This window comes from Nothobranchius furzeri, chromosome 12, assembly GCF_043380555.1.
Source record: "Nothobranchius furzeri strain GRZ-AD chromosome 12, NfurGRZ-RIMD1, whole genome shotgun sequence".
Classification (NCBI taxonomy): domain Eukaryota; kingdom Metazoa; phylum Chordata; class Actinopteri; order Cyprinodontiformes; family Nothobranchiidae; genus Nothobranchius; species Nothobranchius furzeri.
The window spans coordinates 25,496,465-25,524,145 of record NC_091752.1 but is presented as its reverse complement, the minus strand read 5'-3'; the positions used below and the strand labels follow the sequence as shown (position 1 = coordinate 25,524,145).

The following is a 27,681-nucleotide window of genomic DNA, read 5'->3' as shown; positions in this document are numbered from 1 at the left end:
GAAAACAAGAGGACCAACAAACCCAGTTTATTCACCTCTCCGTTGAGTTTTCAGTCCTGTAGTGCAGTTTATCTCCCGTTTGCTTATGTAAATAAATGAAATATAACTTGCAGTCCTCCACATTGGGCGAATCAGTAAAACTCCTGCTTCTATTACTCTCTGAAGTCAAATGAAAACATGAGAGTGGATGTGATCGCATGTGGAATAGTGGTCCTGTTTAGTTTTCTCTTTTTTGGATCCTGCAGGACAGCTACCAGTGGCACTCCAAATCTGCTCCATTCTGTAAGAGGAAAGTCATAAAGGATGGAGGAAAGACAAGGGAGAAACAGGGAGGAAAAAAGAAGGAAGGGTGGCAAAAGATAGCAACTAATTAAGAGAGAAAATGGCACACTTTGTTATTTTAGGGCAGATTCATTGATTGTTATACTCTAACTGGACTTTTAGGGTTTGATTTTACAACCAACACAGGAAACAGCAATTACAACACCAACAGGTCACACTTTCTAACCCTGGACCTTCGTTATGCAACAACACACCAGCATAACGACTGCAAGGCTTTTCGCAGGGGAGTGACAGAAACTGATATTTGTTTGCGTGCAGCTGCTGAAAAATCTGGATGAGGTGGTAATGCATGCGTGTAGGGCTGGTGCATGCGTTCTTGTGTCTGAAGTGAAAGTTGGACAGACAGGACCAAAAACACCTGGTAACTCATCCTCTCCACGGACGCACACACACTTTTAACACTACAAGGTGCTCTACATGCTAGAGAATTGACCAGAGTAGGTAGAGACCGATGACGGTGACAGGGGGATATGCTCTGCAGGGTCACCACTTACATGCCTATAAGCGTGTGCGTGTGTGCATGTGAGTGTGTGTGTGTGTGTGGATGAAAGAGGAGGTTAGGGGGTTAACAGTTATATATGCAACTTACCAAATGAAACAGGAGGGCTGCGTTAATCAAGAGGGTGAACACACCGTTAGACAAAGATGAATCCCCTTGTGTGTGTGTGTGTGTGTGTGTGTGTGTGTGTGTGTGTGTGTGTGTGTGTGTGTGTGTGTGTGTGTGTGTGTGTGTGTGTGTGTGTAAAACAGTGTTTGCACTTTATCTAAACACCTCAAAATATCCAACTAAACAGCAAAACGTGAAACCAGGTTTCTTTGTGTTGTTTTTAGTACTGAGACGAAGACTGTCCTTGTCAAGTAATTCTTTTACTTTTTTAAACAGGAACAGCTACACTGAACTTTTTCCTATTGTTTTACGATGTTTGAAGTGACCAAAAAGCTGCTAATATAACAATGAGTCCAAACCGCTAAGGAAGAGTAGAGAGTATAGTAGATAGATCATGTTTATTCAGTCATTGTGAAAGTGTTCTTGTTCATCTGGAAAACAAAGCTAATGATTTCAACTGACTTGACTGAGAAAGCAGGACATACTCAGGTAAACACCAACCGCAACACACACACACACACACACACACTTATCTAGACATTAGCATGTCAAACACATAAACACATGCATAAAACCTTTCACTAGACAGAAAAACCACCTACTTCATATTAAAAGTGTGGAACACTGAAAAAATACATTTTTATGACTAATCGGTCGCACACCCCCAGTACAACTTACAAGGCATTCATTCCTACTAAAGACCTCTGCAAATGTACTGATTAAATGATTACTCAACACCTTTAACATTTTTAATATCACATCCCGTTCCTCATGACGTTCAGTCTTAGGTCCAAGTATCCACGTGTTTTAATATGTAAACACTGCTTACAGTCAAACTGATAACCCCCCCACTCCCCACCTCTGAGCCCAAGCTCAGTGATGTCTCACTTTGATCCGTTTTCAAAACCTAAAACATTTGAACCTTTTTTATCATTAATTCACTTTTACCATTTATTATTTTTTTAATCATTTTCCCATCATGAACGTAATAATTATCTGTGGCCTACAGACAACCCAGATCATTGGTCAGGATTATCTAAAGGAGACTGTCATCCAGCTGCTGTTGGAGACATACACATATACCTGTAGCAGAAGGAAAGAATTAGCAACAACATACGTCCTGACATTAAAAGAATGAATGAATGAACTAGGCATGCTCAATATTGGCCTTTTGTCGGTATCCGATATTGTCTGACGCCGGGGGCACACCGGCTGCCGAAGCACCGCAAATGACATCAACATCTCCCCCTCGGCGCCCTTGTTATCCTATTCTATAGACCACATGGGCCACCGATCGCCGGCGCTCCAGCCCGCGCCGTGCAGCCATCGTTTTGGCGTCTGCTCTATTTTTTTCGTGAGCCGCGGGTGAACCGCGTCAATTCTGGCAGGAAGTCAAACCTAGACGTAAGAGGCAGGCCGGTAAATTTTACAAAATAAAGCATTTCAAATTAAAATTCCGCGATAGTCAAATGTGTTCGTAAACAGACACTGCATAAAAACCACACACACACACACACACACACACACACACACACAGCAAACTGTGTGTGTGTGTGTGTGTGTGTGTGTGTGTGCGTGCGTGCGTGCGTGCATGTGTGTGTGACCACGTGAAGGGGGTGTGGTTTTGGGTGTCTTTCAACCAGAGCAGACAGGACAGAGAGGCAGAAAGTTGTAGGACAGCTATTAACAACTGGTTCACACCATAGGTCCACACACAGACAGCAAGGGGGAGGGGGGCGTAGAGGAAAAGAGCAGAGAAAAGGCAGAGAGGAGATGGAGGACACAAAGTGGTTAAAAGAAAAACTACGAGGTAGGGCTGCTCAATTAATCGAATTTTAATCACGATTACGATCTGAGTTTTGAACGATTATAAAAATCAAAACAAGCCGATTATTTGCTCCTCCCGCTTGCGCTGCCCTGAGTTGCAAATGAAGCGCTCCTCCACAGTGTTGCCAACTTAGCGACTTTGACGCTATTTCTAGCAGCTTTTCAGACCCCCTTCTTGACTTTTTAATCCTAAAAGTACCTAGCAAACACCTCAGAAACATCTCTGGTAACCCTTAGCTACTTTCTGGATAACTGTCGTCGACATTTCCTGCAGGTTAGCTAAACACTCCACCTGCGCTCCGGACCGTTCTTCAGGACATTAGGAAAGGGAATTATGTAGTGATGTGTCAGTCGCTAAAGAAACAGCTCTCGGAGTCTGCTCCTTGTTGGATTAACCAGAGTGAGTGACACACACACCGTACCTGCGGACTCCTGAGCCTCTAAAAACGGCTAAATGTGCGCGTGCGGCGCGCTAAACACACGTGCGGTTTGCCCCGATTGCTGTGAGACCGGGTTGGGGGGTGGGGGGTGCAGCTGTGGTTGGGACAATTATTACATTAACTGATGGACTTGTAAATAAATAGTTTATAAATAAGGTAGAAATAAGTTCCTCACGCTGATAACTAATAACTAATCTCTCTGAGGACACGGTGCTAGTGCACGCTCCTACAGCACCTTGACATGACTCAATAAATGTTATGCAACATTTTGTGAACATCAATTTATTTGCATTTATTTGTTATAAATGCCACTGTATAATTCTTGCTGTCAGTATTTGCAAGATATTGGTATTTGGGTCTGTACTGGTTAGACTTCAATGAGTTAAACCAAGGTCTATAGCCCTTGGGTCATAAACTATGAGCTATAAGTATATTGGTCTTTTTATACTGGGAATCAGGAGTTATTTTAGTGATCATCTTGTTTCTTATTTTTGTCCTGATTGTGCCCTGAGCAATTTTATGACTGAATAAAAACAAATAAAATCAACATAAATTGAAAAATCGTCCTAAATAATCGTGATCTCAATTTCAGTCACCATAATCGTGATTATTATTTTTGCCATAATCGAGCAGCCCTACTACGAGGCGCGCCTTGACTGGAGCGGAGAAACAAGCGTCTGGTCTGAACTGAGGAGCAGTGAGCAGCGACCGAATTTCATGAGCGCTTCGCCTCCAGTCACTTTGCGGCGCTTCGGCGGCCGGTGTGTCCCCGGCGTCAGACAATATCGGATACCGAGAAAAGGCCAATATCGAGCATCCCTAGTTCATTCATTCATTCTTTTAATGTCAGGACGTATGTTGTTAAGTTCTACTTTGACTTTGAAAATTAAACAATATGCTCAAATCTCCAAGCAGTTCAAACAGATGGGATTGATCTCAGTTAGAGCAAAAGAATGTGAGTCCTGAGAATTAAAATAAATAAATAAACAAATTGCACCTTAAATGTAATTTTCATCCTCAAACATCAGCATATGTGTGCATTTTTGTGTGGGGGCTGAAAATAGAGAAAGGGTAAAGGACAAAGTTCTTTTAAAGGTACTCACTCCATCTTCCTCCTTGTATGGACTCAGACGGTTGTATACTGCTTCAATAACACTGCGTCTGTGAGGAAAATACAAATACATAAATGGGGTGTCAGGTTCATAATTTTAAGCTACATGTCAAAAGAGAAAACAGAAGGAAAAATGTGAAGGTTTACAGGGTATTTATACAACGAGTTGTATTTAAAGTTTTAAAACCAATATGGATTCCATCAAAGATAGTTGCCCTTACTTGCTGGCAAGTCCCCCCCCTGGTGGCAGCGGGGGCATGCCACTGTCTGTAGACAGGTTCCTCATCACGGTCACAAGGTCTGGAAAGGCCTCATCTCCTGGCCGAGACAGCATCTCTACACACAACGATAGACGTGTTACACAGCCCAGAATTCCCAAAGCCGATTCCAGCCAACAACATCAATGAGCAGAGCAGAAGAAAGACAAAAGTGTGACAGAAAGAGAGAAGGGAAGCTCTCCCAGTGAATTTGTGAAAATGAGTGTGAGAGACATGAAGACACCAAGAGGGTTGCAGCTGAGCAGAGTGGCACGAGGCCAGCTGGATGTTCAGCCAGAGCATTCTTCTCAGTCTGTTCTCTCCCTTTTTACTCCCTCTCTTTTTGTCTTCTAGAGCTCAGTCGAAACACTGAGCCAAAGCTCTGCTCTGATATAACTGAACAAAATGTTTCTATTTCTACACAGTAGTTCACCATCGGATCAAAGGTTAAATCACTTTAACCTACTGTAGATTAAGCACAGATAACACTGATGAATAACACTCACTGACTTCGGACTCTTATAAATACATTTTGCTTTTGTTAATTCGGTGGATCCTCAAATTCCCAGAAGTCATAAAAGCATCAGTCAGTAAGGTCAGAATCTGTACCAGCTGAGCAGGAAAAGCAGAAAAGTTGCTCTTTCTCACCTTCTACTCGAGCTTCCAGATATTTGTTGAGCTCAGCTTCTTTCATCACAGCTTCCTCGGATACTTTGGGAGCATTGGGCAAACACACCAGTACCATACTCATGTTATCCCGACTACCCTAGATAGAGAAAAGAAAGAAGTAACGAGTCTTGTGATTAAAGCTGCTACTAATTCTAAACAGGAAGTAAATTTGTTATTTATGCTGGACCCTCTAGAAAAGCCATGCAGAGAAACTTACCTTGTGCAAGCAGGTGTCCACCACTTCATTACAGACTTTCTCCAGGTCATCACACACCTCAAGTCTAGATTTAACAAACTCACATAATTCCTCATTAGACATGACATCCCAGATGCCATCACAAGCCAGAATGATGAACTGATCTAGCTCCGGTGCCCGGACCATCACAACCACTTCTGGTTCAGGGCTAACCAGTTGCTCCGTGGGGCCCTTGCCATCCACGCATTTGTAATCATAGTCTCCTAAAGCTCTTGATACAGCTAGTGATCCATTCACTCTCTGAATCATCACAGAGCCTCCAGCGTTCTGGATGCGCTCCCTCTCACGCGGGTTGCAGGGCTTGTGATCGAGCGTGGAATAGCACACCTGTGAATTGCGATACAGGACAGCTCGAGAATCTCCACAGTTGATGAAGAAGAAATGATCTGGTGACAGAAGAATCCCTACAGCTGTTGAGCCGCTGCGATCCAAGCCATTTCGAAGGTCAGAGAAGCTACGCATGTGCTCATCAATCTTTAGGAAGCCTGTACGAATCCCAGTTTTCACAGCTTCCACTGCAGGAGGCACTGATGCTTGGGAGTCACCGATGGAGCTGTCTGGACCAACCTGCGGGCCTTGTGTATCTTCAGCTCCGAAGCTAGCAGTGATTATGTGTTCAAGAAGGTGCTTGGAGCAGTAATTAGCAACCCTTGATCCAGCGTGACCATCATACACAGCAAAAAACGACCAGCTACTCATACCAGGAGTCTGTAGTCCGAGAACAGCTGTGTGAGCATCTTCCATCTCCACCCGCCAGCCCTGCATGGAGCTCAACCCATAGCGCAGGCCGTTGCCCTCACCATGTGAGTTGTGCTTCTCCGTTTTGGGTTTGTCCAGGAACGCACCCATGGCTCTGCCTCAGACGGACCCACTGCTACCTGCGAGACAAAAAAAGACAAGCACGGGGAAAAGAAAAATAAATAGACAAGACAATTTGCATAATAATAGGGATGGGTACCGAATTCGGTACTTTTTAAGGTACCGACCGAATTCCACAGTACCGACCGAGCACCGATTCACTTCATTTGAAACGGTGCCTCGTTTCGATACCCGTCCTTCATAACGAGAACATGCCTAGACAGCTGCGCATGCGCAAGAGCGTTATGTCGTCGGTCCCTGCGAGCCAGTTGTAAACAGAGCAGCATGGTAAAAAGAATGCACGCTAAAGCTTGGGTCCACTTCACTAAATGTGATGGGTAACTGGGTGATGATGAAACCAGCGACAACGATCTAAGTGAGACATCCTTATCTTAATCTGCTCTGGTAGGTAAATAAAATGTTTAAGATAACGTTAGCTTGATTTGTTAGCTTCCGTTTCACTAATGGTGCGTTCGCTTTCTCCTTGGAACTCCGAATTTCCAACTAGAAGAACATGAACGCGCTCTAAAGTTTGGCTCCACTTTACTAAATGTGACGAGTGATTGAGTGAAGATGAAACCAGCGACGATCTAAGTGTGAGGCATCATCGTTTTAATCTGCTCCAGCAGTTAAATAAACTGTTTAATATAATGTTAGCTTGATATGTTAGCTTCCATTGCCACCATTGTTATTAGGGCTGCAACAACGAATCGATAAATTCGATGAAAATCGATTACTAAAAGCGTTGGCAACGAATTGCGTCATCGATTCGTTGTGTCGCACAACTCTTCCAAAAGCGCCCCCCCCCCCCCCCCCCCTTCCCGCCCGCCGTTGCGCACAGACCAGAGCAAGTCAGATCAGCGCGAGGGAGAGCCGCAGATCAGCGCGAGGGAGAGCCGGCAGATCAGCGCGAGGGAGAGCCGGCAGATCAGCGCGAGGGAGAGCCGCAGATCAGCGCGAGAGAGAGCCGGTACAGGCAGATCAGCGCGAGAGAGAGCCGGTACCGGCAGATCAGCGCGAGGGAGAGCCTGCAGACTTGCGCTGCTGCGAACCGGTTTCGCATTGTTGCACAGCGATCCAGGCAGCTGCTTCCAGCGCACGGTCCATTCTCAAAGTGGCGCAACCAAAAAACTATAATTAGCACACGATCGTTCATGTCCGCACATGTTCTCTATTTTCTGTCTTATTTGTGCCTGAAGCGCGCTACTGCGGAGCTCATCACCTGTGCTGTGGTGATGTCACCTCACGCAGCATCGAAAACGCGCTCTGCGCTTTGCGGTCAGGAGATCTCTTTGATCTGCTCAAAAGTAACTGATGAGGTGAAAAGGTAAGAATCCAGGCAACAGATTTTCTGGAGAATTATGAGGAGATGCAGGAAGATGAGAGACAGACAGGACAGGAAAATAGTTAAATAAAAACAAGAAAACAAAGTAAAATGTAGGTAGATTTATCTCCACTACACGTTTTTACCAGTAAAAAACAATAAGTTATACACGTCATATTTATACATCTGATACAATTCAGATCACCTTCAAAACTCAGTCACACACCCAGGGCCGTTTCAAGACATTTTGGGGGCCAAGGCAAAATGCCCCCCCCCCCATAACTGGGCTCCCCAGAAGCCTCTGTGTAATTCTTACCCTCTCCAGGAGTATTAGTTATACCGTGTTTATAAAAGCCCCTCAGACATTACTGACATGTTCTAATATTATCAGATGAAAAACTAAATTATCAGACATGCTGTCTCATCTGCTTCTTTTCTAAACTTGCAAAAAGTAACAAAACCATTTGAAAGCCACTATTTGTGGATTCTCTGAAAGTTTCCATGGAGTGTGTGACAACTTATTTTTTCATTGATCCTATCGTCTAATCTCACAGCTGAAACAAGCATCCTTAATAATCTGTGCACAGGAAGCTTACCGATGCTGTAGTAAAACAAAAGGTATAATAATTTATTATTAATAAAACCTTGTTGCAGCACTAAAGCAGAAAAATTAGATTTTGCATTAAATATGCAAAATATTTACATATGAATTGTTTTAGAGCCCTTTTATTGGCATAATCTGATATTAATTTAGTTCTTACAAAAAATGGGTCCCAACGTGGTTTGTGTGGCGTTGCCATAGTTTGACGACATAGGCACAGATTCCCTGTCCTCTTGTTTGGAAATGGAAATATGATCACCCTATATTAAACAAACTGTCCACCCGGGCTTTTGCGCTGCACAGAGACGCTTCGCTGCCTATGACTTTGAACGTCAGTTGAGAGTCAGTCTCATGCAGACTGACCAATGAAGAGAGGGCCTCAAGTTAAGACCCTCTCCTCATTGGTCAGTCCACACGAGGTGGGTCAAAGGTTACTCTGGGCGGGTTACGTGTTGTCAGGCATTCAAGTATTGAATATATTTACTGCATATTACAGTAAAATATTCTGTATGTGACCACATTATGGTGATCCTTGGGTCATGATGATGGAGCCCTTGAATATTGTTGCCCAGGGTACAACAAAGTGTTAATCTGGCCCTGGTTCCGCCGTCACATTCCCGCAGAAACTGGCTGATCACACCGGGGCCAGACTACTAGCATGTGGTTTTACAACCACAATGTCCTCAGAAGCAAAAACGCTTTTAAAAGGGAGGGAGGAGTCCTAACTGTTGCTGCAGGCGTGTTGTGTGAGAGTGCAGTTATATACTGGTTAATATATTTTTGGGTTCAGTTGCTTTCATGTGGCCTAATGTGAGTCTATTTGGGATCATTGGAATGATCAGCAGCATTTCTTGATGTGACTTTATGGCAGTTGCCCAGGGCATCATTGCAAGGAGGATGGCATTCATTTACTTTTGTTTTATTTGGTATTTTTTCAGTCATTTTTGGAAATGGTGATCAATTTTGATTAATTCACAGCCTATGTTTAATTACATTTAAAATAAATGTCAACAGATGAGATCAAACAAAACAGATGAGAATTGCCCTTAAGCTGTTTAACTTGGACCAAGCATTTTAGGTCACAGATAGATGTAGCTTAGGGTCTCTGTCTATACACCTTATAAGACAATTTAGGTGATGGCATGTTGTTTTTCTGCTATTGAACTGTTTTCTAATAATGTTGTGTTTAATAAAGTGAAGGAAGGAGAGAAATAACGTTCCCCTAGCAGTTTTTAAAAATTTCCCCATGTAATCCGATTAATCGTGTCGAGACCCCGTCCGATTAATCGATTATCCAAATAATCGTTTGTTGCAGCCCTAATTGTTATCATCTAATGGTGCATTCGCTTTCTCCTCGGAAATTCCAACTTCCCAGTAGGAAAAATCAAATGAAAAAGGACGGCAAAAGGAAGATACACAGTAAATTTAGTTCACAGTAAAGATGTTTGCTTCTGTTTAATTGTCAGCTTGTAAAACTACAAGGACGATGTTAAAATACAAACAGTTGTATGTTATTTATCGTGATATTTATCAAATATGGTTATATATTGAGAAAAATATATATTTAATTATAAAAGAGAATTAAAAATATTAAACACTCAAAAGTATCGAAAATTGGTACCGTTAAGTACCGGTATCGATTCGTAGGTACCGGGAATTAGTACCGAATCGATTCAAATGTCAAAGGTACCCATCCCTACATAATAATAATAATAATATGCCCATGGGCACAGGTCCATGTCTAGTATTGTCCAACATCGTTTTACAAGAATTAGCTGAAAAATAATCCAAAGGGTTCAAAGGAAGGCAACCGGACTCAGCTTCTCATCTGCGGAGCTTTGTCCATTCTGACTGGAATATGAGAGAGTCGCGCTTATAAACTATAGCTAAAATACCCAACCCCCGCCCCCCGGGGAGACGTTGATGTCATTATGGCCTATTGTGTTTGAATGGTTGTCTTGATTAGATGCAGGAGGGTGTGACCTAGCCTGAAACTGATTCGTAATTAGGTTTTTGGATTGAGTTTTGGATTACCATGACCTGGGTGACTGACAGCATTCACGAGCTGAAAAATAATTTGGAATAGGCAAGCTCGACAAGCTTTGTCAAGTGTCTTTGTTATTAGTAATGTCTAAAAGTAAGACCCAAGTGAGCGTCACTTTGCAAATAGAGCAGATCGTATACAAAACATTATAAATCAGATCATTTTTGCCACATTCAGCAAATTTGAAATATAACTGGTTCAATATGTATTTTATACCTCCTACTTCATGACTTACCCATTAGTGTTTAATCCCCACATTGCAGCTTAAGCTTTTCTTGTGTTTTTTTGCTGAGGGCAATTATAGTAATATTAAACAAAAAAATCAGTCCATCTTGCATGGTCAGGCTATGTCTTAAGAAAAAAATAAGTCCCAACTTTTCTACGCAGCAAGACAATTACCTCAAATACCCCAGGCTGTAGGAAAAATGACAATTCACATCCAGACCGCCTCAGACCTCAAACATCAACCCAAATCAAAGAGTTGATCCACGCAGCAATATAATTAAAAACAGCTCTTGAAACGTTCTTAAATCGCTTCATGGGGAAAATATAGGCAGTTTTAGACAAATTTCAAATAGAACCAAACTCCAAATGTCCACAACACAAAACCTTACAATGACTTACTAATCTCCACCAAAATTACCAGACAAAAACTTTACCTGAATTGGTGCTAAAAAATAAACAAACTTGGCCTCATTTGTATATTTGGATGATTTTTACCATGTGTAAAAACAATAAAAGGCCTGTGGTTTAGGCTTGGGCCGTATTACGGTAATACCGTATACAGCCGGTGTTGGGATGCACGTTTTCCAAAATAAGCTACAGCTTATAAGCTTGACTCTCCCATATTCCAGTTAGAACTGACAAAGCTCCTCGGATGAGAAGTGAAACGTCTTCAAGAAACCAAAGAAGTCCAGTTGCCTTCATCTGAACCCTTTGGACTCTAATACTACAGTGAAAAATGCAGTGCACATAGGAGACAAAGATTAAAAAACATGTTAAAAAGTTGTTTTATTTATAAAACAGTATTGCAGACTTTTCTGTTTGATTTAAATAGTTTAAAATGTTTTGTCAAAATTTTAGAGACATTCCATAAAGTTCATGAAAGTGATGTCATCACGTGACAGCGCAGAGGACACGGAGCGAGAGTGAAAATGGAAATTCGTGCACCAAGTGACTTGGTGTCTAGAAAGAACACAACTTCTACAGTTTGGGGGTATTTCAGGTTCGAAGCAAACGATAAAGGAGAGCCGGGAAACACTGATGAGGTAATTTGTGCAAACATAAGATGACTGCGAAAGATGCAGGTCCTGTTGGCACAGCAGAGGAGCGAGCCAGAGCTGAAATAGCAGCCTTCTGTTGGGAGCCTATTATTAAAAGAGAAGACAACGCAGTTTTCTGGTGGAAATATGCTGCATGTCAACCAGATGTCGCGCGACTAGTCCCAAAATACCTGTGTGTCTGTACCACAAGCTCATCTAAGCGAGTTTTCTGTTCTCTAGTCCTATTGTGAAGCCAGAAAAGTTAAACATGCACATTTTTCAGGCAATAACTATTTCATAAGCTGCATTTTTTAAAGTTGTTAAGATTATGCTGGTGAAAGTTCTCAGTCATCCAGGGCATGATAATCCAAAGGGGTTCAAATGAAGACAGCTGGACTTCTTTGGTTGTTGCAAACATTTACATGGAGGAAATGGAAACCAGGGCATTGAGCTCCTACAGTGGAGCAACACCAAGCCACTGGTTCAGTTATGTGGACAACACATGAGTCAAAATTATCACACAGGAAGTAGAAGACTTTACCAAACGTATTAATGCTGTGGACAAGAACATCAAGTTCACCAGGGAGGCTGCCCACAACAACCAACTGCCCTTCTTGGACTGTGCTCTGCAAATTTAACAAGATGAAAGTCTCAGAATTGAAGACAACATGAAACCAACTCATACAGAGCAGTATTTTCATTTTGACTCATATCAGCCACTGGAGCAAAAAATGTAAGTCACCAGGACTTAACACCATCGGGCTGAGAATATTCCCACAAAGACTGAAGGAAAGCAAAAGGAAGAGAAACACATCAAGAAAGCTCCAAAACTGCAGATACTCTAACTGGGCCTTTGTGAAATCAAGAAAGAAGTCTGGAAAGGCATCCAAAGCAGCAACTAGTAAAGAAAAAGAAAACAGGTGCAAAGGCCCCACCATCCCATATGTGGCAGGAGTATCAGAGAAACTGTACTCCAAACACAAATCCCAGTAAACGTTAAACACAACAACACCCTCAGACAGAAATTGGTCCACCCAAAAGACTAAACATCCAAACAGAAGCGTAGTGGCATCGTTTATGCAATCCAATGTAGTGAGGACTGTCCATACCTTTACATTAGGGAAACTAAACAACAATTACACACCAAAGAGCCACCTCTTCAATCCAAGACTCTACAGTCTACCTACACCTAAGGGACAAGGGACACACTTTTGAAGATGAGGAAGTTCACATTCTAGACGGAGAAGATAGGTGGTTTGAGAGAGGAGTAAAGGAAGCCATCTAAGTCAAATGTAAAAAAAAAAAAAAAAAAAAAAAAAAAAACTACACTACAGGGGGAGGCCTTCGGTTTCACCTTTCCAGCACCTATAATGCAGCTTGGAACCTCAGTCCTAAGCAGTTTCAATCTTCAACCTGCATCTAAACAACACGACTCCATCACAATAGAGGCTAACGACTCATCGGGGTTAGAGACGAGGGGTATTCAGAGTAGCTTCTGCTCGTTAAACAACAACAGACAGCTACAGTTTAAAAGCTTGACCCTCCCATATTCCAGTCAGAATAGACAAACCTTCTCGGATGAGAAACAAAGAATCTTCAAGAAACCAAAGAAGTCCAGTTGCCTTCACTTGAACCTTTTTGGATTGCTATTATTATGTGTGTTATGTATTTACTGTTTTAGTACTGGTGTTTGTTATTCAGTTTCTGATCAGTGAAGGTCCAAGCCAACCATTTGGTAGTTCACTTTAGGCTTACATCATAAGTTTTTTTTATTGATCTTGGTAATACCATACACCTTGGTAAAATGCGGAGGAACTTAGTCCATATTCAAATTTGGATACCGCCCAAGCCTCTTGTGATTATTTAAGACCTCTCAGCCAACAACAAACTGATTACAGATCTCTGATTGTTTTAGAAAAACATGAACCTTACAAAGAACATCTCAGATTTGGTAGTATTTTGAAACTTCTCAGCATTACGATGTGTATTCTCATATTATTTAAAGGGAAAAACAAAATAACAATTTAACAGTGCTGCATACCCATAAATAGTTCAAGCACTTTGGTTTATGCTTAAAAGACTGAGGAGCAAACCTAAAAGCTTATTTGGCCCACCAGAACTCATTACTGAAAGCATTAACAAACAATGCACAGAATCCATGAGGATGCTTTGTCTGACAGTAACTGCTCCTACATTAGCTGAATGAACAGTCACATTAAGCTCTTTAAAAGCAGAGCCCTTGCTGACTACTTACCTTATGTGAGAACATATATTTTTATTGATTGTCACAATACTGAATGAAAATTGGACTTTAACGGTACACATTATTTTAGAAAATATCAATATATCTCGCTTATAAATCTTTAGGGATTCACTTTCTTTAAGGGCATGTGACCTGTACAGTGTGCACTGTAGGACATCCTCGTGGTATCAGGAAAATATTTTCGGACATAAGATCAAGCAGTGTCAGACATGATTAGACCATAGAGCAAATGCATTAGGTTTCATTCAAACCCATCAGACTTATGACTAAATAGTCTCAGAAAAAAGTCACAGAAAAAAGTAGACAATACAGACTCAGGAAAAACACCATCAAATAAAACGTACTCACGAAAACCGCTTTCAGATAAAAGTGCTTAAGACAGAATCATCCAGCAGGGGGTGCTGCTCTCAATAGTTTCAGTTTTACCTTTATTTTAATTGTTTCATGTATTACAAACATATCACAAATGTTTGAGGAACAGCGCACCTAAGATCAGAAGAACAGAGAAGCACTATTTTCAGATCACATCCAAATTGCTGTTCAGATACGTCAGCAACATGCATCAATTTGGCAGTGACCTGACAACGGCGCCACCTGCAGGATGCATTTTGATGCAATCTGCTGGGTTTTCTTACATAAGAAACTTTTAACTAATCGACATAATGAACTGAACTCAACAGACCAGGGGGATTAAATTCTGGTCCTGGGGGGGCCAGCATCCAGCACGTTTTAGTGGTGTCTCTGCTCCTATGCACTTGATTCAGTGGATGAATCACCTGTGCAGCAGCTCATCAGGCTCTGCAGAAGCCTGTTAAATTACCTGCTGATTGAAATCAGGTGTGTTGAAACTAAAACGTGCTGGATACCAGCCCTCCAGGCCCAGAATTATTTATGGGCCATTCCCATCTGTACCGGGTCGGCCCGGTCCGGGTAGCGTAGGTTGTTAACATATCTGGGTGGCCTGGTATTTTTCCGGGCCAACCAAGGCTCATTCTCAGCCCTCTTCTCGAGGGGGTCTGCTTCAGGCTGACCAGGGCCAACACACCCACTGCTGACAGCAAATTCACACCTTCCATTAGAGCAAGCCTCTGATTGGTGGGTAGAATCAGCCCACATGGGCTTAAGACAAGGATGTGTGGAATCAACCGGGCCAGGCTGGGGCCGACTGGGGCTGCCCGGCCCGGGCCGACCCAGTACAGATGGGAATGGCCCAATAGAGAGCCGAAGTCACTTCCGCATCATGGGTCCCCGGAACAACGAAAAAAATGAATGCAAGTCAATGGGGCTAAAAATGCTGTTTTATAATTCCACTTGTTTTGTGCCATGGATTTCACATATGATGTCTGTGAATTTTAATGACACATTTTGATACCAAGAACGTGCTTGTTTTCTAACAGAGGAAAAACGCTATTTTAGGTTTTGTGTGAAAATAAGTCCAGAACTACAAATGCGAGTCACGAAAGTGATGTCATCGAACCAGACACGGAGAAAACTGAGGGAAAATGGCTGTAAGTTCAGCAGACTTCCCACAGGAGGAAAGAACCACCATAAAGCTGGTCATCTGGTAAGTAGCAGCTATGTTAGGGGACATGAGGTTATGTGGTGACGTCACATATGCAACGTGCCAATTTCTAGTTTGTAGTCGTGTTATTTACAAACCTTTACAATAAATCTCAAAGTACGTGATTGGCATGGCCAAAACACCCATCGTTACTTTTCATTTAAATTGCAGTACAACATATGTGTGCGATCCAGGGGGTAAGGCAAAGCGGATTAGAAACTAGCATTTTTAGCCCAATTAACTTACATTAATTTTTTCATTCTTACGGGGACCCGTGATGCAAAGGTGACTTAGGCTCCCTATACCCCTGCAAAAGACTGAAAGGAAGGTGCAATTGGAATGTTTACTCTGTGAAGTGCCTTGATTTGACTCTTGATGTGACTTGGTGCTATACAAATAAACAGAACTGAACTGAATGAATCCCTTCTATCAGTGAGCGTTTTGTCTGAGGCCGTTTTGCCTGATGCCACTTTGCCAGACTCCATTTCGACTGATGGTTTTTCTAAAGACATTTTTTCTGACATTTCTATTTAGAACTGAAATATGAGAAACATTAGTTTTATGCCATTGTTGCTTGTTAATACAAAGCAGAAACAGCATTCTGCTGTCTGGCCTTGAACACAGCTGATCTGGCTATATATTAAACATTCTGGCTGCCTTTTAAAGTTTTATTCTCATGTCATTCTGAAATATTTGATAAAAACATCTTCCACAAAACAGATTGTACTTCTGTCATACTTCCATGTTTTGAACTTCAGTAAAAATTTTCTCCAGACAACTGCAAACACGAACCTTCTGCTGCACAGGAAGCAATGTAAAAATGTCTTGTAATTACAAAGCAATTTTTGCTTCTGTTCACTCTGAATTTAGACATGTAAGATTTTGATGAATGAAGGGGCTCATACATTACATTAAACAAAATAAGTTTTGTGACAGTTGGCCAATCAAGTCATAAATCTATTGAGGTACTGTCCCACTGTTATCCTTCATTTTATTACTGAATTGATATTTGCATGCACTGATAAGTGTGGAGCAATTCCATGAGTCTGATTTCTCTGTGGTCACACACGGCCTAGTGTGGCAGCTGAGTGCCAGCCACAGCAGCAGTGGATGCAAATGCTTACAACATGTGTCAGGAAGGACGGCACATCCTTGGCTTTCCGTGTGCATTTCCTGACTTACGTGACCAAGAATATAGTGAACATTTATTTAAACTCTAAGACTCAACAGTGACAAAAGTGACCTCACTCCAATCTAATTATGTATCAAAATTGTTTCTACTCATTCTGTTTGAGTCTGGTTGTTGAAAACTGGCCAACAGAAGTGATCAGACTTCAGACAAGCAGGACAGCTTTAACAAGATAAATCAATTTGAGATTCAGCCGTCGATGGGATCCACACATGTCCAGATTATCCTGTCAAATTCACCCCACAGTTTGAAAACACCAGGGATATCCACTGGCTAAAGCTTTCTCCATTTTAACTTGACAGTTTGTTATTTTTTGTAAACTTTACAACCAAAACAATTATCAGTAATTCAGTCTCCTCAATTCCAGTTATAAATGCTGGTGCTGTTACTCAGATAGGAACACCAGTAATACTGAAGTAAAAATACCAAGCACATCATGTCTCAACCTTGCAAAAGCATGTTGTGGGGTTTTGTTTTTATCATTGCCAACAGGTAGTGCTGAACTGAATGAATGTCTATGAATGCTTTGGTTACAGCAGGGCATCCTACAACACATTTCAACATTTTTTAAGCCCTCTGCCAACAATTTTTATGAGCAATATTTTCTATGCCTATAAATTAGTCTTGCAAATGAGAATGCAAACTTCCACATCAAATAATAGGGCTGTAGCGAAGCCTTGATGACGTCGACGGCTCGATTCTAAAAATTTGTCGACGTCAGATCCAGTAGTCGACGCACCGCGCACACTTGTTGCATCCCCAGGAGTTTGTAAATAGAGGTGGAATCTGCCTGTTTTTCCTCTAGTTCGCCCTCTTCTCCGCCTTCACTAACATCTCCACCAAATACCGAAGACCCGGAACAATGTCCGTCCACTACTAGATTATTTTCCTGTTTTGCCCGCCTTCGTCTCCCGGCAACAGACAACAACTTCCGGGGTCAGACGCGCTGCTTCGTCTCAATCGCAGATGTAGAAAATCACCGGGAGCGTTTCTCCCTTCATAAAGGAGCTTCTTTCAGACATTAGGAGAGCTGTTTTGGTGGTGGCTGTCTCTCCTCCGTGCTGGTCTGTTTGCTGCTGGGTGTTTTTGGTTTATTTAAACTTGGTAACTTGAACTTAATGTTGGTAAAGCTACTGTTAGCTTTTTCGCTAACAGCTTCTTGTGTTTGGATAAGCTGTTACGTTTTGGTTTAGAGTTCATCTTTTTTGTGGTGCAGATCTCCCTTTTATTAAATTTAGAGTGTTGTGGGTTTTCGTTTTAGTTTTAAATATCATCTTGAGTTTGGTTTAACCACCCAGTTTACAGTTTGGACCTTTGGAGATCCTTATTTTGGTCCAGAACCCTGTAATCTTTGCCCAGTGGGACATCCCTACTTATTTGTACTTTTGTTTTAATTCCCCACAGGCAGAATTAGTTTTATTATTCCCAACCTGCAGATGGAAAGATTTATCATTTTTTGTAGTTGTAAATAAACCTGGTCATAATTTAAACTTTTAAATCCCGTTATTGTCCCTTCCTTTTTGCACACGAGCCAAACTCCCCAGGAAGGGTCGTAACACCACTCGCCTCACGCACATAAGTGACCAAAACAAAGGAGCATGGAGACACTCCGTCTCCAACCACCTCCTCAGGCAGCAGCCTGCACTCCCAAGTTCTACATGTCACCAGAACATAACCAACCACAACACAATAAAAGCAGTGTTATACAAAATTGAAGGCCTGTAGTGTTTATTCTCTTACAGTAACAATTTGTCAATTTTTTTGAGGAATTAATTAGAGATGTTTTGGTTTTTATTAACTGTGTAATAGAAAATAATCATTAGATTAATTGTCTACATAGTCATTAGAATAGTCGACTATTCGATAAAATAATCGTCAAATAATCGTTTACCCCCAGCCCTATCAAATAAGCATCTATTTTGCAACACTTGTTATATGTGCATGTATCACATCATCTGGATGCTAGGATGCTTGTGATGTATGGCAATCAGGGATTCAACTATAACTGTAGACAAGGTAAAGACTTTCGTCAAACCATGCGTAAATTCAAAATGAAGTCTAACTCACTGTTCTACGTCTCAGACTATTGACAAAACAGAACCATCTCCAACAAGAATAGTCTTTTTGCAACCAGACTTCCAATAAAAGTACTCCAAAAATTGTTGGTCCACAACAAATCTTGTGTTCACAATCCAAAATGTGAAAAACATTCAAAATTTCCCTCAGGTGCGCATCTCATAACCTCCATTAGCATCCAAATATTACCTTTCAACTTTTGAGAGACATCTTCCCAAATCAACAGGTGGAGGGTTACTCATCCTCATCAACTTTTGGCTGCCTGGTCACAAGTACAGCTTTTATTATCACATGTGCAGCACAAACCAACTGTGGCACATTTTATAGATGATTGACTCAACAAATAACCAGTGAAATTCAGAAAACAACAAAGTCTCACGTGGAAACCTCGTGGCTTGCTTCCGCAAACTGAGTAAGAACAACTGTGATTGGTGGAGTGCCCTGTGCAATGTGTCAGGCCCACAGAACGTCTAAACATCTCCTGCATGAATATATCGCCCATTGTCTCTTTTTAGACTGACAAATATCGATTGGAAATTTAATGCCTGGTGTTCTTCAGCCTGACACAGACTTTATAATCCAGTAAATGTTTTATCATTTAATAAATAAGCATTTAATTTTCAATGCACATTAAGCAATGACAACCTCCAAACTTAAGAAAACAAACTGGCACAGTTCCTTTTACTTTTAGAGCTTTAGACTGGCACAGCTGATGTAAAGAACTCCAGGCTTTCTCAGGTTCTGTGGAATTTGACATGCTCAGTCAGTAGGGCTGCACAATACTAGGAAAACCTGGAATGCGCAACAACAGTGATTAATATTGTGATGACTATATGACTTGCAATAAACAAACACTTACCGCAAGAACAAAAAAAATTTAAAACAATTACTTTTTAACTCATTCACTGCCAAAAGTCGTCATTTTAAATCCAACCATTCACTGCCAATGACGACTAAAGTCGTCATTTGCATTTTTTTTTACTGTGTGGGCGTCGGAACAAGCTCCTGCACCGTGAGAACAAACATCCCAGCTCTAAAGCCAATCTTCATCCACGTACGTCACATATCATATGATCAGGATGCAGAAAATCCATGTGTTAGGAGATCGTTTTGGGCCGCTGCTGTAAAAAAAAGTGAGGAGAGAACTGGAAAAGCTTCTGCCGCTCACAATTTGACAACAGATTATGAAAGAACGGATAACACTCAAAACACGGAAATTCTTCCTGATTTAAGAGGTGAGTTTCATCTTTGTTTTGGTAGTTTTAGCATTGACATCATCCTAGCACGCAACCAAGCCCCCACAATGCGGGTGAAAAATTGAGTCCAACGCGGAAGTGACAAAAATTGCAGTTCCACCCTCATCCACTGGGGGCTGGTGTCAGAAGCGAGCAAATCCTCATTGACTCCCATGTTAAAAATACCAATTTCACAGCAGAAATAAACATGTTTACAGCCTGGTACCAAAACATGTTTTTTGTTTAAATGATCTAGTTTACACTCACGACAACTCTGAGGGGGGTGGATTTTTTTCTCACTCTTCTGTTTAAGTGTATTAAAAGCCTAAAATTCTGTATAATTAATGAGCATCAGACCCACGTGACCACAGAGCTAGCTCCATGGAAAGGCCTCAGTAGAGCCTCGGTCTGGCCTGGAAACTGTTCTGGGATTTTGAGTCTCTGTGTTTGTGTATTCTTTTTTGGATATCATTTGTGCAATTGTTGGACAAATGACTTGCTGTGGCATTAATTGCACTAAAAGAGCGTCCAAGGTGTCTCCACTTCATTTTTTTCGGTAAGTAAAATTATATTTATGTATTTTAGGTCACTGCCGAGCTGAGCTTAGATTTTAACATGTACTGTTTAACCATGAAATTAAAATTTAATAGGGTAAAACCCAGTGCATTTAACATAATGCTGCACTTTAGAAAATGGGTTGAAATATAACATGTTGGTGGAGCTGGGTTCCGACTATCGGCTAGTGGAGCTCTCGGGAGACCGATGTTTTCCACCCGGTTCTCCACTCCCCGCAGCTCGGCGCATCTCTGTCTGATCGCAGCTTCTGTCTGCTGTTCGGGCTGCCGGCTTTTAGAGCTCTGGGATGGAAACCTTTCCACCCAGTTCTCCCCAGCGGCAGCTCTGCGCATCTCAGATCGCAGCGGCGCTTGTCTGCTGTGCAGCTGCCAGCTTGTGGAGCTCTCGGAGACCTCTGTGTTCCACCTGGTTTTACCCAGCGATCAGCCCAGCGTATCTCTGACTTAGAAGCTCTGGTGTTGTGCACAGTTAACTCCGGTTGTAGCTAGGTTGCTACCTCCGTTAGCTTAGCTCCCACCTCTGCGTTAGCTTTGGGTTAGCTTCAGGTTAGCTTGTAGCTAGTTCGACCGGGTGTCGTCAGTTGATCCCAGCCTTACAGCCCCACCCCCAGCTCCACCTCTCTTCCCTTTTGTGGAATTGTCTGGGCTTGACGGAACCTGTGACACGGTCAAAATGGCGGTGGTGGCCACCTCCCATTTTAGCTCAAAAACATGTTATTGGAGTCTATGGAAACCCATTGTCCAATATTTATATGTGTATGCTCGCAACGCTCTGTGACTCTTAAAAAAACAGTAAAAACGCTGAAAAACGCTAGCAGGGAAGGGCTTTTCTGATCAGGAAATGGCTGGCAGTGAATGAGTTAAACTATAAAAAAATAGGAAAAGCATTGTGATCAAAAGATGTGAGGAAAGGGGGAAAAGATAATAAACAAGAAAAGGCAATCAGTGGACCCTGGAAAAAGAAAATTGGCAGAAAGAGCAGAACGAAGCTAACGCAGCTGTTTGCTAGCCATCCAAATTAAGTGCCTTCTGCCTAGGGGGCGGGCATCTAACCTATAAGGACCCACCCAACTGGCCAAATGGGTAAAGAGCTCTATTTGATTTGTCAAAAACATCATGCTTCCATTTGACTGAAGAAATGCATTATGTGTAGCAAGCATTTGAGTTGACCATTCATTGCGTTTTTTTCTGTTCTTTGCGATATGCATATTGCGCATGGCTAGGGCTGTAGCGAAGCCTCGACGAAGTCGACGGCTCGATTCTAAAAATTTGTCGACGTCAGATCCGGTAGTCGACGCACCGCGCCCACTTGTTGCATCCCCAGGAGTTTGTAAATAGAGGAGGAATCTGCCTGTTTTTCCTCTAGTTCGCCCTCTTCTCCGCCTTCACTAACATCTCCGCCAAATACCGAAGACCCGGAACAACGTCCGTCCACTACTAGATTATTTTCCTGTTTTGCCCCTTCGTCTCCCGGCAACGGACAACAACTTCCGGGGTCAGATGCGCTGCTTCGTGTCCATCGCAGATGTAGAAAATCACCGGGAGCGCTTCTCCCTTCATTAAGGAGCTTCTTTCAGACATTAGGAGAGCTGTTTTGGTGGTAGCAGTCTCTTCTCTGTGCTGGTCTGTTTGCTGCTGGGTGTTTTTGGTTTATTTAAACTTGGTAACTTGAACTTAATGTTGGTAAAGCTACTGTTAGCATCTTCTCTAACAGCTTCTTGCGTTGGGATAAGCTGTTACGTTTTGGTTTAGAGTTCATCTTTTTTTGTGGTGTAGATCTCCCTTTTATTACATTTAGAGTGTTATGGGTTTTCGGTTTAGTGTAAAATATCACCTGAGTTTGGTTTAACCCGTAAGACCACTCGCCTCACGCACATAAGTGACCAAAACAAAGCAGCATGGAGACACTCCATCTTCTACCACCTCTCAGGCAGCAGCCTGCACTCCCAAGTTCTACACGTCACCAGAACATAACCAACTGCAACAAAATAAAAGCAGTGTTATACAAAATGGAAGGCCTGTAGTGTTTATTCTCTTACAGTAAGAATTTATCAATTTTTTTGAGGAATTTATTTGAGATTTTCTGGTTTTTGTTAATTGTGCAATAGAAAAATAATCATTAGATTAATTTTCTAAATAGTCATTAGAATAGTCGACTATTCGATAAAATAATCGTCAGAATAATCGTTTTAAAAATAATCGTTTACCCCCAGCCCTACGCATGGCGATGTTGAAATGGCGATACATTTGCGATGTATTGTGCAGCCCTAATCCTCAGTTCCCAGCTAGAGATGATTTTAACATCAGTCCTTCCAGGATGTTTCTGATTTATGTTGGAAAAAAAGACAATGTCATGTATACAACACATTAAAAAGGTGGGCCAATATTCTAACAACTAATACTGCCATCTGACAGCATAAAGTTTCTCAAAATGATAAAAGCAAAGCCATTTTGTGATGTGAATAGGGCTGCTCACTTAATCGAATTTTAATCACGATTACGATCTGAGTTTTGAACGATTATAAAAAACAAAACAAGCCGATTATTAGCTCCTCCCGCTTGCGCTGCCCTGAGTTGCAAATGAAGCGCTCCTCCCACAGTGTTGCCAACTTAGTGACTTTGACGCTATTTCTAGCAGCTTTTCAGACCCCCTTCTTGACTTTTTAACTTAAAAATACCTAGCAAACACCTCAGAAACATCTCTGGTAACCCTTAGCTACTTTCTGGATAACTGTCGTCGACATTTCCTGCAGGTTAGCTAAACACTCCGCCTGTACTCCGGACCGTTCTTCAGGACATTAGGAAAGGGAATGATGTAGTGATGTGTCAGTCGCTAAAGACAGCTCTCGGAGTCGGCTCCCTGTTGGAGTAACCAGAGTGAGTGACACACACACCGCACCTGTGGACTCCTGAGCCACTAAAAACGGCTAAATGTGCGCGTGCGGCGCGCTAAACACACGTGCAGCTTGCCCCTGATTGCTGAGACCGGGTTGGGGGGTGGGGGGTGCAGCTGTGGTTGGGACAATTATTACATTAACTGATGGACTTGTAAATAAATACTTTACAAATAAGGTAGAAATAAGTTCCTCACGCTGATAAATAATAACTAATCTCCCTGAGGACACGGTGCTAGTGCACGCTCCTACAGCACCTTGACATGACTAAATAAATGTTATGCAACATTTTGTGAACATCAATTTATTTGCATTTATTTGTTATAAATGCCACTGTATAATTCTTGCTGTCAGTATTTGCAAGATATTGGTATTTGGGTCTGTACTGGTTAGACTTCAATGAGTTAAACCAAGGTCTATAGCCCTTGGGTCATAGACTATGAGCTATAAGTATATTGGTCTTTTTATACTGGGAATCAGGAGTTATTTTAGTGATCATTTTGTTTCTTATTTTTGTCCTGATTGTGCCCTGAGCAATTTTATGACTGAATAAAAACAAACAAAATCAACATAAATTGAAAAATCGTCCTAAATAATCGTGATCTCAATTTCAGTCACCATAATCGTGATTCTTATTTTTGCCATAATCGAGCAGCCCTAGATGTGAATGCACTTAACATTCATACATAATGAATGTTAGGCTATACAAGTTAACTGTCTCTAAGGAGTAAAAAAAGCAAATACTGACAGTATAGATAAATGCTAAAATGGAATGTGCTTACATTGCCTTTTAGGTATGAGATTACCTTTGTGCTGATGAGGCATCCATTATGTACATCTGCTTCTGATAAAGTATAAGATCTAAGTGATAGCAACTGTCTACAGACCTAATTGTGACTAGCAAAGGATCAGTTTTACCCAAAATCAGACTTTTCACAAACTGAAGAGGTGAAGAACTCTTGGATGATTTTTTTCACTGAGGTCATTTCTCAAGCTGTCAATTTCCATGAACAAGATCTCTCTCAACACAAATGTCTTCATCGCACTGGAGTCTGGGACTATGAGGCTGTTACTTGACCAGACTGGAGTCTATGGCCAGAGAGGAAGAAAGTAAATGTGCCGTGATATACTAGACTGTGAGTGGTTTCTTGGCATCAGAAAGACCACACTTATCTGTACATACCTGCTCCCTTTGTCCGGGAGCCTGTTTGCAATCAATTTGTTTTCCTGGCATCAAATGTTGAAATACAATGAGATTTAGTGAATAAAATACTTCCCATATGATAAATAGTTTGGAGGCATTCTAAATTTCAATGGAAATAATCATAAAAAGGACCCATAGTCCCACAGAACACACAGTGATTAAATATCAATGAAATAAAAAAAACTGAACCATTTTTTTAAGAAAACACATTTATAATTTCCATAGTCTGTTCAGACACCCATCAGCTATTTATCCATCTAGCAATCTTGACACAAACATATATTTTTCCTCTATACTTGCAGTTAACAGTGCATCTTACCATGCATCTGTTTTTGAAAAATAAAAATAAAAACGTTTTGCCCATACACTCACAGTAGCTGGAGACTAAAACAGAATGGCAAAGTACAGGATTTCACGTAAGGGTGCCAACACAAACACACCACTGATGCTGCTGCCATTTCTGGAACACACCGTCACACAAATGCACTGCCAACTGCACAGCCAATTACACCAACAACCCAATAAAACATACCCACAGCAATGCAATGAAACAAGTTAAATCCTACTCTGATGTTTCAAAAACACAGGATAGATACAGAACACAAACAGGAATCCTCACCTTCAATAAATAAAATGTCACCAGACTCCAACACAGATTCCAGATTCACATTGAAATTCTTGACTGAATTTTTTTAGACAATTTATAGAACATTTTAGGGCCATGTTTGATGTCTATGTCCAAACATAAATTGTACATTTTAAATGGTTTTCAAATCTAAGAGTCAACGAGAACTGAACATTTAAAAAAATACAGCCATTTTTGACAACTTTCTGATAAACGACTGTTTAGTAGTTAGTTCTGTGCACTGTACACAAATAAAATGGGACCATAAAAAGCTACACAATGTTGAATCCTTGTAATCTATTAAGTTCTCAGTGCCATCAATCCAAAACACAAAACAAACCAAAAAAGCCTTAAAAAACACTTTACATATTTAGCCAGGCCAGGAAAATACTACAGACAAATTACACACTTTTAAAACGTGTCCGTGGAAACCTGAGGGATGTTCGTTAGTTTTAAGCGGTGGATTACAAGACTGTGGTGACGTTAGGAGAAACACAAACATCGATAAACCGTTCAACGTGTAGGACTCGGACATGTTTACGTAAACAATAACAGAAAGTATTACGCGGATAACTCCTACTGGCAAAATAAATATGGTTGTAAACCATAATCTGTCTAACACTGGAGTCAGTAACAAAGACTACTAGCTGGCGAAGTTGTTCACACTGCCGACGGTTACAAGTTAGCTGGTAACTAGCCAGTGTCGAAATAATTAATAATGAAAGCATTAGGCGTTACTTACGTTGTATAAAATGTAGTCTCAATTTGTCCCCCTATGGCTTATTGCTGATATGCCAAAGCTCACAGACTGGATGATGTTGAGTTAACTCTAGTTACTGTTAGCCACTTTTCGATTCTCGGCCCCTGCTCGATGACTATGCTAGCCAGCATTTCACACGGGAAGTTCTCCTTTCAGCATGTCCCTGCATCTGAATAAGGGTTTTATATACATGTTCCTTACAGTAAATAAAATGAGCATACATTACTAAATCTAATTTAAACAGTAGGTTGAAAGAAAAAACCCTCAATGTGACAGAATGTGTCCATGATTTCAACACCAAGCTAATTTCTGGCTAAAGCTAAATGTTCGAAGCAGATGACGTTTCTTCATGGTTCTCAGTTTGGGGGCGGGGAAAGTCTACAAGTAAAGCCCATGATTGGACAAAAGCAGCGCAGAGCTAAAAGACGATTAGTCCATTTACATGTCACTCACAACTTACCTCCGAGATGGAGATGCGGTAATACGTAATGTAATGGACCCTTAGAAGAATGAGTGACATTTTAGTCACATTTTAGTCATTTACTCAATTTCAGTTCAAATTTATTAAATAGGTGTTACAAATTAATTGATGTTAAGTGTTAAACAATAATATAATACAATATTAATATATATTTCTTAAAAATGTATATCTCAGTGTAACATAATATAATGTAAAGTTCTATAATATAATATAATATAATATAACATACGATATCTATCCATCCATCCATTTTCATCCGCTTTTCCGGAGTCGGGTCACGGGGGAAGTAGCCTAAGGCGAGAGGCCCAGACTTCCCTCTCCCCAGCCACTTGGGCCAGCTCCTCCAGGGGAATCCTAAGGCGTTCCCTGGCCAGGTGAGAGAAATAGTCCCTCCACCGTGTCCTGGCTCTACCTTTAGGTCTCCTCCCGTTGGACGTGCCTGAACAAACCTCACCAGGGAGGCGTCCAGGAGGCATTCTGACCAGATGCCTGAGCCATCTCAATTAGCTCCTCTCAATGTTGAGGAGCAGCAGGTCTACTCCAAGCCCCTCCCGAATGACCGGGCTTCTCACCCTATCTCTAAGGGAGACCCCAGCCACTATTTGGAGAAAACTCATTTTGGCCGCTTGTATCCGCGATCTCGTTCTTTCGGTCACTACCCAAAGCTCATGACCATAGGTGAGGGCAGGAAAGTAGATCGACCGGTAAATCGAGAGCTTCGCCTTCTGACTCAGCTCTCTCTTCACCACGACAGACCAGTACAACTCCCGCATCACTGCAGATGCAGCACCAATCTGCCTATCTCACGCTCCCGTTTTCGTTCACTTGTGAACAAGACCCCGAGATACTTAAACTCCTCCACTTGGGGCAGGACCTCATCCCTGACCCTCTACTCTTTTCCGAATCAAGACCATGGTCTCAGATTTAGAGGAGCTGATTCTCATCCTAGCTGCTTCACACTCGGCTGCGAACCGCTCCAGCGAAAGCTGAAGATCACGTTCTGATGAAGCCAACAGGACCACATCATCTGCAAAAAGCAGAGACCTGATCCTCAGGCCACTAAAACGGATGCCCTCCACACCTTGGCTGCACCTGGAAATCCTGTCCATAAAGGTTATGAACAGAATCTGTGACAAAGGGCAGCCTTGGCGGAATCCAGCTCTCACTGGGAACGAGCCTGACTTACTGCTGGCAATGCGGACCAAGCTCTGACACCGGTC

General features: G+C 41.7%; 1 protein-coding gene across 2 annotated transcripts; it reads right to left on the bottom strand.

The window, feature by feature from the left end:
• Positions 1 to 11: 11 nt before the first annotated feature.
• Positions 12 to 26,295, bottom strand: ppm1ba (protein phosphatase, Mg2+/Mn2+ dependent, 1Ba). Of its 2 annotated transcripts, XM_015944620.3 has the most exons (7): positions 25,963 to 26,295; positions 5,471 to 6,387; positions 5,233 to 5,350; positions 4,549 to 4,663; positions 4,320 to 4,377; positions 932 to 948; positions 144 to 280 (listed from the first exon to the last, which is right to left on the bottom strand). In XM_015944620.3, coding segments are annotated over exons 2-7 (1,197 nt in total). In that variant the 5' UTR covers positions 6,359 to 6,387; positions 25,963 to 26,295; the 3' UTR covers positions 144 to 279. The 2 variants fall into 2 exon arrangements, with proteins under 2 accessions (XP_015800105.3, XP_015800106.3); XM_015944619.3 differs by lacking the exon at positions 932 to 948 and having other exon boundaries at positions 12 to 280.
• Positions 26,296 to 27,681: the final 1,386 nt, after the last annotated feature.

Coding starts and splice junctions, on each gene's coding strand:
- ppm1ba (XM_015944619.3), bottom strand. CDS start 6,358: ATGGGTGCGTTCCTGGACAAACCCAAAACGGAGAAGCACAACTCACAT. Junction 5,351..5,470: donor TGGACACCTGCTTGCACAAG/GTAAGTTTCTCT, acceptor TTCTCTATCTAG/GGTAGTCGGGATAACATGAG. Junction 4,664..5,232: donor TCTGGAAGCTCGAGTAGAAG/GTGAGAAAGAGC, acceptor CGTTGTGTGTAG/AGATGCTGTCTCGGCCAGGA.